This window comes from Pollachius pollachius (genome assembly GCF_949987615.1).
Source record: "Pollachius pollachius genome assembly, chromosome: 10".
NCBI lineage: Eukaryota > Metazoa > Chordata > Actinopteri > Gadiformes > Gadidae > Pollachius > Pollachius pollachius.
This window is the reverse complement of record NC_136943.1, coordinates 21,237,981-21,252,392: the sequence shown is the minus strand read 5'-3', so window position 1 is coordinate 21,252,392 and position 14,412 is coordinate 21,237,981. Positions and strand designations below refer to the sequence as shown.

The 14,412-nt window shown below is 48.2% G+C and overlaps 1 protein-coding gene across 1 annotated transcript in view; it reads left to right on the top strand.

Moving 5' to 3' along the window:
* Positions 1 to 7,342, top strand: part of ccdc88b (coiled-coil domain containing 88B) — a 47,918-nt gene extending 40,576 nt beyond the window's left edge. The window contains 5 exon segments of the mRNA XM_079745298.1: positions 720 to 865; positions 4,016 to 4,123; positions 4,603 to 4,651; positions 4,654 to 4,771; positions 6,200 to 7,342. Coding sequence (XP_079601424.1) covers positions 720 to 865; positions 4,016 to 4,123; positions 4,603 to 4,651; positions 4,654 to 4,771; positions 6,200 to 6,570 — 792 coding nt within the window. The 3' untranslated portion in view covers positions 6,571 to 7,342.
* Positions 7,343 to 14,412: the final 7,070 nt, after the last annotated feature.

Genomic DNA, 14,412 nt, shown 5'->3' with positions numbered 1-14,412 from the left:
ACCCCCAAAACCACACACACACACACACACACGCACGCACGCGTACACACGCGCACACGCACGCACGCACGCACGCACGCACGCACGCACGCACGCACGCACGCTCGCACGCACGCACGAACACACACATGCACGCAAACACACACACACTGACACACAAACATACAGACACACATACAAGCGCACACACGCACATGCTCACACACACACGCAGATATGCATGCAACACACACAGCTATGGACCATGGTTAAGACCAAGTCTTCGACGCACAACATCTCAAAAGGGTTGGTGGCTCGCAGCCAACCTAAAATAAAGTATTTCAGAACCCAACCATACCCCAATTAATGAGAAGCATTAAAATGGTTAATGCAGTAAATAATAAAGTAGTGATGCTTTTTATCAGAAAAACAACAATTCTATTAAATTTTTTCCGAGCTTTAGGAGGCAGCAAACCCACAAACCAAGCAATATGCATAGTAGCTCTTTAAAAAGGTCACTTACATCCCATGCAAAGCCATGCATGGAAAAAACTCACATTTATGCACGTCTTCTTGTCAAAACTGGGTCTCTGGGAAGCTGGAGACCATGCACTAAAACACAAAAGTACAGACATAAATCTCACTCAAGCATTTAATCTGGTTACTGCAACTGGCATTACACCTACGCCCCTGTGTGTGTGTGTGTGTGTGTGTGTGTGTGTGTGTGTGTGTGTGTCTAGCTGCTGACCCAGCTGAAGGGGAACATGGAGGAGGAGAACCGCCACTTGGTGGAGCAGAGCCAGAGTCTGCTGAAGGAGAACCACTCTCTACTGGAGCAGAGCCTTGAACGCCGTGACCAGCATCACACACAGCAGCGCGAGTACCAGTCAGTACACACAGTCGCGCACACTGACACAAGCACGGACCTGCATGTGCGCACGCACACGCAAGCACGCACACAGATGCGGACACAAGCCCCCAAATGCACACTCTATGCACACAAACACATGCACGCACAAACACACTGATACCATCCTGAACTTGCATGCGTGCACGCACACAAACGCACGCACACAGATACTGACACAAGCCCCAACCTGCACGCGCGCACACGCGCACACACACACACACACACACACACACACACACACACACACACACACACACACAGATACAAGCACAAACAAACGCACACACACAAAACACACACATAAACACTTCAGTGTGAGATGTGTGCTTTAATGCTTTAGCGTTGTTGATAGGTGCCTGGGCTCCTCCCTATGGCCTCTCTCTGCTATTGTTCTCCATAGTAACTAGTGGACTGCGCAGAGGCAGAGGCCATGAGTGGGAGGTAGTTATTGGATGAGAAAAAGCAACCTGTGCGAGCAAAAATGCAATGTATTTTCCTATTCTTGCATATGATGAGATTATAAATTGCCTCCCGAGAAAGGCAAAAGTGCAATGTGTGCAATATCCCATATAGATTAGTTCTTGTCTATTTAAATTTCTATGTACGTAAAAAGAACACATTGCTCGGTTCGCCTGTTTGAGTCCAGCTCGTGTCGAGTTAAGTGCCAGTGTTAATTGAGTTGAGTCGGGTCCAATCACTGCCTCAAAACTGGACTCCCTTTCCCATCTGCTTCCTGTTTCGCCGTCCCACTTGCTATATTTTTTCCAGAGGTCTCAACGAATGTGTTGTTGAAATTCCAACTCAATTAGCAGGGATTTGGAGGATTCATCAAGAGAGCTTGAACAGTCAGATATCAAAACAAACAAAACGGTGAATGGCCTCTTCTCAGCAAATTTGTCTGATGAGCAATTCAAATGATTACGCTTCTACAGCTGGCCTGAGAAATTGGTTATTCATTAACGCAGCAGGGTTCAGAATAATAAATTCCTCAATTTTTCCTTAAAATGAAATGAAAACAACAATGCAAATGCCAAAAAAATAAACAAATAACTTTAATCACACATTTTGCATCGCTCTAATGCAAGCCACTAATCCCGAGTTATAATGTCTTGTACACAGCATGTAAACAGCGTGTATACATCAGTTATCAGTATCAGCTTTAACGCGCAGTCAGAGAACGCCCTAAAATAACATTCATACCACCTCTGACTGCCAGGGCTACAGGCAGAAGCACGGCCGCGTCGGGACCCACCAGAGATTATGTTGTTGAATTCTCTCATCCAAAATAGCCTTGAGTCCCATATGATGCAGAGAGCATCCAGGCTGGCCATACACACTCTGTGTGCTCTCTCCCTTATAGAGAGACCGTTCCAATTCTTTTTTGGGTCGCGCTTCAAATATACCACAATCCGCGCCTGGCATGCTGTTGGGCTTTAAGGCACTACTGAAGAGCTATGGCACGGCCATCTGTCATATATAAGTGAGTGAAATGTTCTGTGAGAATACCCACTTGGGGTTTACTGCTCCTGCCTCCGTGTGATTTTGGAAACCTCCCGGCTCATTTCTCACTAATCAGGTGTGGATTCCGCGAGTGGTTCGTCTGTCATTCACAGGTGAATGCGACTAGATGACGGAGGTACGTAGGGATGGAGGAGGAGGCAGAGGGAGGGAGGGAACGTTTTTTGGGATAGTTTCAAAATGGTGCTCTCTCTTCCACTTGTTTCTTCTCTTTCTCTTTTAACACCCTCAAATCATACCTACAGCACGTGCAAGGTTTACTGAAAAGTACAGATTTGATTGTTTTTCCGACTTTTCCCTTTTGCTTTAGGCTGTTATTTGACATGTGTATACATGAGGAAACTCTTAGTCAGAGCCAGGGGGAGTATTCGTGCACACCGAGAGCCCCCCTCAATAAGTGCGTGAAACAGCTCGTTTGTGCTCAAACTTTACTTCCATACATTGTGACTTCAGACTGTGCAGTGGCAGTGCTAAAGCGCAGAAGTCCCGCCTCCCGGCTGCCCGCCATGTTTACAATTTCTCGAGGGGGTTGAATGTGCAGGCACACGCACATTAAAAAAAAGAGACGCTGAAATTGGTTTTGCAGGAATAAACAGTGTGAGAATAATAAGTGGTATTTTCAACATACAGGCATGTAACCCTATTCTAGAAGTACCCCCAAATGCAATTATTAACCCTAAAAAAAACATGATATAGAATCTTTAAGAAAGCGTGCGTAACCGAAGATGTCGCGGACGGACAGGAGGGCTGAGAGCGCAGCAGCCAAAGCTGAAACCCCTGTAGGATAAATAGGGCCGTGCTGGGGAACATTGGAGCGTTCTTCATAGACGGACGTGCTTCAGAAGGGGAAATCTTTCGAGATTGTTTTCCTCGAAGCAGGAAATTCAATTTAATTTTGAAAAGAACAACAGAACACTTTGTCTACAACGTCTCAGAGTTGGTCATATTTCTGTCCCAGTAGCGGAAGACTGCCGTTCTAGGAAAAGCCAATAAAGAGAGGGTTTGCCGCAAGGCGTCCACACAGACACAATCAGAATTTTGTGCTACGGTGCAGCAGGTGTGAGTGTGATTAGCCCTGACAAGACATTTTGAAATCTGCCTCTTCTGACATCACAAGTGGTCGTGTCCACCTAGATGTATGACGGATATATGAGCAACGTTACAGACCACTGGATAGGCTGGCGGACTGATCCATACAGCACACATCTAGGTGGACACGCCCCCTTGTGATGTCAGAAGTGGCAGATTTTAAAAAACGGATTGTAACGGCAAATCACACTCACATCTGGTGGTATAATATGTCACCTTTAACTAAGTACATCAAGGCCCCGGGAACTGACCAAGTGTTAGACAACAACCTGAAACACCGGGTGTTGCAGGCGACACTTAAGAACAATGTGATGTAATGCAGTGTTAGACACACTAACTCAAGAGAGAGAGAGAGAGAGAGAAAGAGAGAGAGGCAGTCGAACGCACACACGCCTTTGCTGCATAATAATCCCATTTTATCGCTCTAATGATGAATGCCTGCATAAGAACCGTCATCATCACTCAATCCCCCTCCCGGCTGTGCCCCCCCCCCCCCCCCCCGTGTCCCTCCTCCTCCAGGGAGAAGCTGGGGGAGCTGCGCCGCGAGAAGCAGAAGCTTGTGGAGAAGATCATGGACCAGTACCGGGTCCTGGAGCCCGCCGGGGCCTCCCCCACCAGCAAGGCCAAGTGAGACACAACTCTGATTAACAACCCTCATTTACATCAGCATAAATCCGCACACGCAGATTTTACGGCAATGTTTTATTGATTGTTTTCCTTTCCACCGACCGGCCAAATACAAGATGCCAAGATCTGGTCAGTGGTCTGAAGGAGAGTTCAGTGCAGTAATGTGTGCACACGCAAATACACTCACGAGAAGAAACACACACACACACACACACACACAGGGATACACACACAGGGATACACACACACATGGACACATACACAGACACAAACACAAACACACACACACGAACACACACACACACACACACACACACACACACACACATGGACAAACACAGGGACACACACACACACACACACAAACGGACACACACACGCAAACACACACACACTCGGACACACACATCCCAATTCCCAGAATGCATCCTGTTCTCGTGAACCCATTATCTATGTCGTCCATCGATGCTCTCCCACAGGAAGTCCAACTGGATCGCAGACAGGATGAAGAAGCTGATCAAGCCGCGGGCGGGGGGGGCGAGCCGCGGGCGGGGGGGGCGAGCCGGGAGGGCCGCGCCCTCTTCACCACGGGGGGGAGCGTGGAGAACCTGGCCCACCCGGCTGCATACACACACACACTGCAGGCTGGTAAGACAAGCCCACACACACACACACACATGCATGCAGCACACACACATACACATTACACACACACACACACACACACACACACACACACACACACACACACACACACACACACACACACACACACACACACACACGTGCACGGACACAGAAACACACACATGCATGCAACGGGCACATCAACATACACAAAAAATACACATGCACACGCACAGACAAGTGCCTGCAACACATGCACACACACTATAGGTCTCCCAGAAGCTTATGCACGCAAACAACCACAAACACGCACAGACACAAGTGGTCAAAGTCAGCATACTGCCTCCCTGCACTTTATTATTATAAACGCCCACATAGAATGAACTTCCACACTCACACGCGCGCGCACACACACACACACACACACACACACACACACACACACACACACACACACAGACACACACAGACACACACAGACACACATACTAAGACACATACACAAACACCCCCACAAACACACAGACGCCATCAGGCAAATATCGGCTTGCATACAAATCAACTCATGACTACCAAGTGTGTCTGGCTGGCGGTGGCGTGCTGCTCAGTCCCCCAGGCCCTGTGCAGCAGCCCCCCACTCCAGCCCTGCGCTGCTGCTGGAGTGGGGCTTCTGGAGGGTGGGGGGACGGCACAGAAAGGTAGATTGCAGCAATCAGCCCGAGAGCAGGCGCCGGCTGGTGGGCAGAGTGGACAATCAGCAGATATTTCTCCAAAGCCAATTCGACAGCTTCTTCGTCTCAACTCTTCCACACGTCTTGGCAGAAAAAAGAGAGGGTTTTTCGGTGGAGGTTGGATTGCAGTCGACTCTCTCAGCCTCTCGCTGGTGATTGGCTCAAACCTTCTGGTTCAGGAGAGAAAACCAGGGCAATTTATTTTTTTCAACCCGCTTGGAAAATGTTACAAGGATGCCGTTAAATGTTATAAAAGGCGGTTATTATACAGATCAGGGTATAAATAGCTATTTTACCCTCATATCCCGGGAGTCAGTGCACCAACCAAACCAAGTGCTGTGCAGTAATTAGGTAGCATTTGAACTAACTCACACATACTGCCTTTCGTTGCTATATTTTCTGGAAATTCCTTACTGATCATAATGGTATTAAAACACTGCAGCTATCATCATCCCACTGAGACAAAATAAGACTAATAATTTTCTGTCATCCTTTCCCTTCCTGTATCCCCCTATCTCCCCCACCTCCTCCTATCTCCCTCTATCACCCCCTATCTCCCCTACCTCCCCCTACACCCCTCAACTCCCCCTATCTCCCTCTATCTCCCCCTATCTCCCCCTACCTCCCACTATCTCTCTCTACCTCCCCATCTCTCCCCCTATCTCCCCCTCTCTCCCCCTATCTCCCACTCTCTCCCCTCTCTCCGCCTGTCCTCCAGACCCCCTGAGCGCCCCCGTCTCCCCGTGCCCCAACAGGAGGGCCCCGCTGGGGGAGACGGAGATCTCGGCCCCCCGGTCCCCGGTGCTGCTCACCGGCCCCATGGCGCGGCGGAAGCTGGGGTCGCGCCACGGCTGGGGCCTGGGCCTGGCCCGGGCCGGCTCCCTGGGCCTGTCCCAGTCGTTCAGCCCCGGGGACCTCCGCCTCCGCACCGCCTCCGCCCCTCCGGCCGCCGCCACTGCGTCCTGGGAGCCCGGGAGGCCCCCCCGCGTCCCCTCTGTGACCAGCAGCCAGGGAGGATTTGAGGAGGAGGAGGAGAAGGAGGGGGAGGAGGGAGGGATGGGTGAGGGAGAGAACGGGGCAGAGGAGTGAAGGGGAGACAGCCAAATGGGAGTAGAGGTGCATAGCCTGTGTTTTTGTGTGTGTGTCAGTGTGCGCGTGCAGGGCGTGCGTGCGTGTTTGCGTGCGTTTGTGCGTTTGTGTAGAAGATGCTAAATGTGTTGCATGCGCAGCACGTAGAGCAGTAATATAAACTGATGAACAAGGTGGAGTCTGGGAGAAACTCTGTTAAGTGCACCCAGCGAGAGCGCTCTGAACATCCTGTGCATCACAACGTTTCCCCAACACATCAGCCAAACATCTCCTGTCTGCGGAGAGGCTGAGCAACACGTGGAAATACTTGAATGAATATTGACCTGGGTCAACGCACGGCTTCTGCACCACTTTAAGAAACATAACACCTCCTCGTAGACAGCGGCACGCGCCTCTCTATAGAGAACCAGAGAGCTGTATTGAGGTCTGTGTGTGTGTTAGTGTGTGTGTGTGTGTGCGTGAGAGAGACAGACAAACAGATAGAGAGATTCAAACTACTAGAGGCAAAACATGATGTATCAGCAATTTTAATCTACACCTCAGGGGAACAGAACAAAATATTTATCGGATTAAAACAGCTGTCTGGATATACTCAAAGAAATACGGACATCAGATTGTTTTTGAAAGATTTGTCTCACCCCGTTTTAAATCGACATCTGTATTGCAGAAAATGATCCAGGGTTGCAGTTAACGCCAACTCTAGTGTTGTTGTTCTTTGGATTGTCTTCTATCCTGAAGATAACGTGTCACATCGAAAGCCTGAAAGGCTGCATTAAACATTCTAAAAACAACCTCTTCATCTTGATCTGTCTTTACTGTGAGGGCATCAAGCAAAGCCTCCTTGAAGGAGCCATTTGTTTATATATATTCACAGAATACAACATGGTAAGCAGCGTCTCACTCTCTCACACACGCACACTCAGACCCATTCAACATGCGAGCATCAGTCCAGGTGATGGATTCCTGAAGCATTCCAGATAAATAAACATCCCAACATCTCAATCAAATGTTTAAGCCCTGCGTGGATTCCTCTCAAATCAATTTTCACACACATAAACACACACACAAACAAACACACACACATACACATAGACACAGAGAGACACACGCACGCACGCACGCACACACACACACACACACACACTGACACACGCATACACACAAAAACACACAGAGATCAACAACAACAAATCAATTATCCATGTGGCTGAAAGGCAGAACCAGTTATAGTTGTTAAGTGACGACTCTAGTAATAGGCAGTTTAGGTATAAACCTTTCTCGAGTCCTGCCTCCCGTCAGTCAGACAGTCAAACAAAAAGAGGGAAGGTGTTTGTGTACGGGGGAGAGGGGGGGCACACAGGCTCTCCAAAAGGATCAGACCCTCAGCATGTGTCCATGGCAACCAGAGAGACCCTTTATTAACCCTGATGGAGAAGAGCTCACACTGTCCTCTCCTCAAAATATGGACACGGATGTACCTCCGAAAGATCCTGTATGTGTGTGGGTAGGTGTGTGTGGGGGTGTTGGCGGGTGTGTGGGTATATGTAGAAGTGGGTGAGACATTAAGGAGCAGAGCCGTACCACACAGACACACACACACACACACACACACACACACACAGCAACCCTCAAGCACACACACACACAAACCCCCCCCCCCCACACACACACCTCTGCACGCTCATCCTAAATTATGATTTGCAAATAGCAAATGAAGCACTAATGCAATTCATGAATTATGTAGTTGTCATGGTGACATTAATCAAAGGTCTCCCCACCCCTGCTCTGTCTCTCTCTGAGCTGCCAACCCCTGTGTTTGTGCTCAATTGAGATGCATAGGGGGGAGGGGGGGTACTTTTGATCCACTAGAGTGAGAGAGTGAGAGAGTGAGAGAGTGAGTGAGTGCACGGCAAGATATTGGACACGACAGCCGCTGCAAGGCTTATTATAAGTACAGTGAACAATCACACTCCTACACGTAGGCACACAGACATACACAGACATACGCACGCACACGCACACACACACGCATGCACGCGTACAGACACTCACACCCTCACAGACCACCTCCAGACAGAGAGCCAGCCAAGGGGTTAGGTTGAAGTATGCTAAGGTGCTGGCGACACCGCCCTCGGAGAGGCTGTGTGCCACACACACACACACACACACACACACACACACACACACACACACACACACACACACACACACACACACACACACACACACACACACACACACAACGTATCAGGATTATTTTGGTCATTAACATTTGCGTATATTTCGGCAGCATTATTATAAGTGAATTAACGGAAGAGCTGGAGCAGTGAATTAATAAAAAAAATACATTGTTTATTTGTGTGACCTTTGTTTATGTGGGTGTATTATTTTAGAGTGGTAAAGTGATTCCATAACCGAGCAATTCCCTGGCTGTCCCAAAGATAAGCGGGCAGCAGAAGCTCAAACTGAATTCAAGGGGAAGAAAACAGATAAACCAGTGGAATACCAAATGTAGAGTTCTAACGGTCAGAACAAAGCGACGCATTTATAACAGTGCCCTGGACCTGCTTCGTTATCAGACAACCTCCCTGCTTTTACACATTTCTGACCTTGGAGATGTAATAATTCATCAAATCAATCGTATTTTTAGAACTGACATATTTGTAACATTTATTTTGAAAAGAGATTTCCGATTATAAACCAGGGAGAAATGTTGCGACGGGCCTTCTATCAAACAGAGGTTTGCCAGGATACCTGTGGAGAGCTGGGGACAGGTCAAGGCGGCGTTCACCGTTTGGTATTTCCAAAACAATAGCTTCACTTCATCAAGCTCTCCTTCAGTCTTCATCAGGAGGATCACTTTAATGTTGTCTGGAAAACCTTTCACAACACACTTTGTTTGCAGCACTCTCACAGTCTATTGTGCATTATTCCTCTGTCAAAGCAGCAGTCTAAAATATGGCCTTTAAGGGGCAATAAAAAGTTCCGAAATATGTTTTTTTTATGATAGGCTTTTTTTTCTTCCTCTTTTATGAAAATATAAGGCGGATGGCCCAGCTTACAGCTGAGAGGAGATGAGCAATTCCGTCTGAGAGTTAAAAGGAGTTTGGCCGAGAGATACCAGCTGGCACCTCCACTTTTAAACCTGACCGATAAGCTAATTGATAATTAAAACACTGACACAAAACAGCTAAAGAGATGAGAACGTTAGTGGTGGAGGGACGCTTCGGTAATACACTCATCTCTTTCGTGCTTTTTTGTCTGCTCAATTAAAATCTCCTGTTTAAATAGAGTTTAAAGGCATACACAAAATCAATTCTTGTCCTTCTATCTCATTGTTTTCTATTCTGTAGCCAAAGCAAACTCGGCCAGCGGTGATTAACATTCTGACCAGCAGTCAAGCGGCGAGCTGACATGGTGCAATCCTAACATTGTGATCAAGTGCAATCTCCATTTAGCTCAACACCTGGCTCCTACAACAACAGCTCTGATTAAAAAGTGGAGTGGAGTCGACTTGATTTAATTAAAATTTTGAAGAAGGGCGGTCATTTTGGTTTGAAAAACCAACAAAAAACATCAGAGAATGATATTCTCCCAATATCCACCACGGTGTTGTGAGTGAATATTATGACAACTTCTACGTACAATTTATTTTATACTTTTATATTTAATTCATACTCACAACAACAGTAAACAGTACATTCAGTAATACAGTACGCCCTATCAAATTAATTCAAACTACAGATAACATAATATAAATGAAATGTATATATATCGCTCTCAGAACCAATCACAGTATTGTAAAGCAGAATCATGTTATTTTTTTTATTTGTAAGTATAGTTAAGAATAGAAACGGCATGCATCCTATAATGTACTTTTTGATGAATAGTAAATCATACAGCTCCTATTAGGCCTATATGGGCTTAACTGTGTATCGAATGGAGGGCATACATTTATTATGTGCATGGCTTTTGTATACCATTGTATTAATTTTCATGAATAATAAAGACATGCTGATCTATTTTCTATATGAAATACACAAATCTGAAAACTTTCAGCACAAATACATTATTTTTATCTCAGAACATACAAAAAAGTAACTTTTCAAACATTCAATAAAATAAGGGTTATTGACTGCCTATTAAGGTGAAGCATGTAGGATCTCATACATGAATAAATGCCATCTAATTAGCAGCGATTAAAGAGCTAAGTAGGACAGAATGTAAAAACAACCCCCTCAAGACTTATTTCTTTGATCAGAGAAAAAAGTATTTATAACCACATTAATAAATAACCCCCTAATATCCATATTCATCAGACTCTCTCTCTCAGACGGACACGCATGCACACAAACACACACACGCACACACACGTGCACCCAGGCACACACACAAACACGTTCACACATTCAAACACACACACACACACACACACACACACACACACACACACACACACACATACACACACACACACACACACACACATACACACACACACACAAACACACACACAAACACACACACACATGCATACACACACACACGAATACAGACACACACACATGCATAAGAACACCGCGGCAACCATCCCGTGAATGGCTCCGCTGGCCCTGTGTGTGCTCTGTGTATGTGTCTGTGTGAGTGTGTGTGTGTGTGTGTGTGTGTGTGTGTGTGTGTGTGTGTGAGATTGATTGTGTGTGTACGTGCGTGTGTGTTTGTAATTCACTTAATACTTTGTGTTTTCCCGGGGCAGAGGTTGAATGGGGAAGGGCATCGCTAAAAGGAAACACAATACAATTTAAGGTGGAGAAAAACAAATAAGAGAATAACAAACACGCACACACACACCACCACCACCACCACCACCACCAGCACCACCACCACCCCTCCCCACAAAGCTGTCAAAAGTCTCGCCTGCCTTCCCCGGGCTTTTACCCGATGAGGTTGGCCCCCCAAAGGTGATCGGTGCTCCATTCAACTCTTAAGTCTCCCCCCCCCCTCTCTCTCCCTCTCTCTCTCTCTCCCCCCCTTCTCTCTCTCTCCCCCCTCTCCCTCTCATTCTCTCTCCCCCCTCTCTCTCTCGCTCTCTCTTTCTCCCTCCCATTTGCTCAAGCTTTTATTTCCATTTTATTTTGCATCCCTTTGCTTTCCACCCCTCCTCCCCTCCTCTTCTCAGCACTCTGTCATCTCTCTCCATCTCTTATTCTGTCTCTCGGCCTCAAACTCAGACCCTTTGTCCCTCGCTCCCCTTACCGGCTCTCTCTCCCACCCTCCCTCTTTATCCCTCCCTCCCCTCTCTCCCTCCCAGTGTATTAAAGGGACTCAGGGTCTCTCAGTAAAAGCTGATTTATGCTCTGACGGTATCGATCGGTTTCTGCATTAAAGATTATAATTCATTACCCCGGCCCCTTTTAATACATTAAACACTCAAAATAAAAATAAAACACCCCCCTCCTCTCTCAGCCCCCCTTCCTCTCATCTCCGGCACACCATCACCCCCCCCCCCTGCACTCACGTGCACCCACGTGCACACACGTGCACTCCCGTGCACACACGCGGAAAAAATTACAGAAAGTGAATAAAACACTCGATGAAGGGTAGAGCTCCAAATCAGTTTTGCCAAGTGTTTGTGTGTTTGTGTGTGTGTGTGTGTGGCCGTGGGCGCAGCACATGCGCGTGAGTGTGTGTTCCGTTGAGACAGTAACGTCTCGGCTCCGACGGGTCGCGAGGTGCGTAGCGCGACAGCAGAGCAGTGAGAGAGTGACAGATAATGAAGTGGAGGAGCCGCCGTATGACTCGACTACAGTGATGAAGTCATCTGAGCCGCGGTTAATTAAGCCACACAGTTGAGGGGACTTACACATTCGGCAGGAGGCTTTTTTCTTTCACCGTCCAATTAGGTTAGGATGATAGCAGAAGAATAGGTGAGATAGAGTTTGTACGGTGGATTTCATAGCCGGTATATATAAAGTGAATGTTTCAAGATGCTGTGGTCGTCTCCTCTCTCCTCCCTCCTTAATCCATCTCTCCCCCTCAGTGAAGACCAATTCCCCCTGACTACAAAAACAACCGCTCCTCCTCCACACACAGCGTCCTTTGTTGACACTCTGACTTTGTCTGGTGGAAGGAGGGCTGGAGAACCGAGGTCCCCAAAGCCCGGTTCCCCCTCTCTCTCTCCTCTCCCGCCGTGGAGGGCGTCCAGGACAATGTCCTCCTGCGGTGGATTCATCTTCCTCTGCCTCCCCTAAAAAACCTCCTCCATAAAAACACATTTATGGAGAAAGAGGAAAAGCAGGTCTGTCTCCCCTGGGTGAAACACTCCACCCTCACACCCCCACACCCCCATAAAGACCTCGCATTGGAAGCACCCTTTTTCAGTCTCAGCTCATAGTGTCTCTTCTCGTCTGTCTGGAGCCCAAACCTCTCCCACACAAAAACAATCTATTTCTCCAATCCCCCCCCCCCCGAACCCTCCCGACACACACACTTTACATTCCTCCTCACCCCTTTCTGGTCCTCCCCCCCCCCTCTGACAGGCTTTCAGCCTGTAAATCAGGCGGGGGGGGAGGACATTGATCCAAGGCTGTGCTCAAGTGTCCTGGATTCTGCTAAAGAGCCATTTTCATTTCACAAGCACTGGCCGCGCCCCCTTCCTCCCTTTCTCGTCACCTCCAGGCCCCTCCCCTCACCGCCGCCGCCTCTCAATCCCATCCATAAACATTGCACAACCCAGTCCTCATTCGTCTCACCGCCCCCCCCCCACCGCTCTGCTAATGAGCTTGCCCCCGCACACCTCTTAGAGCCCACCTGCCAGCCCCCGCCGAGCCAGGGCTTCTCTTTCAATGTACTCCCATTCTGCACGGCTCCTCCTCCGCCTCCTCCTCCTCCCCCATCTCCTCCTCCTCCTCCTCTTCCTCCTCCCCCTCCTCCTCCTCCTCCTCCACCTCCTCCCCCGTCTCCTCTCCCTCAGAAGCACAGCTTGAAAGGCTGTGAGGACGACGCACGCAAACTGGCTGTGTGGCCGTGGGCGAGCGGCAAACACACCCACACTGTCTCTCTCTCTCTCTCTCTCTCTCAACATCTCTCTGTACCTCTCCATGTCTCTCTCTCTCTCTATCGTTCTCTTTATTACACAAGCAAATGTCTACCTTCCTTCAAGCATGCCCATTCAACACCCCATTTTTCTTTCACAAACAGGAGCACACACACACACACACACACACACACACACACACACACACACACACACACACACACACACACACACACACACACAAACACACACACACACACACACACAGGCCTCCTCCCACATACAAACACACACTCCTTCCTTCCCTCCCAGGGAGAATGAGAAGAGCCAGAGAGAGAGAGAGAGAGAGAGAGAGAGAGAGAGTAAAAAGGATGACATTAGTTAGAGAACTGGCGAGAATCGGTCCTGGGATAATGAGGCCCAATGTCCTTTATTCCGTCTCTCTCTCACCTCTCTTTCTCTCTCCCACCTCTCTCTCTCTCATTATTCAAAGAGTGAGTGGGGGGGGGAGCCACGATGCAGCATGAGGGGCTGGAAGAGAGACAGACAGATATGGAGTCAGAACAGGACAGGAGAAGGAGACAGACAGACACATCGCAGAGAGAGAGAGAGAGAGAGAGAGAGAGAGAGAGAGAGAGAGAGATAATCCCTGGTGGCAGACGAGTGAACCAGTAGCTCCTCCAAACTTGCGGCTGATGTGTGTTTGCAATAAAGAAACTCGCAGTGGGGAAGTGTGTGTGTCTGTGTGTGTGTGTGTGTGTGTCTCTTTGTGCATGTGTGTGTGTGTGGGGCGGGATGCATGTCGC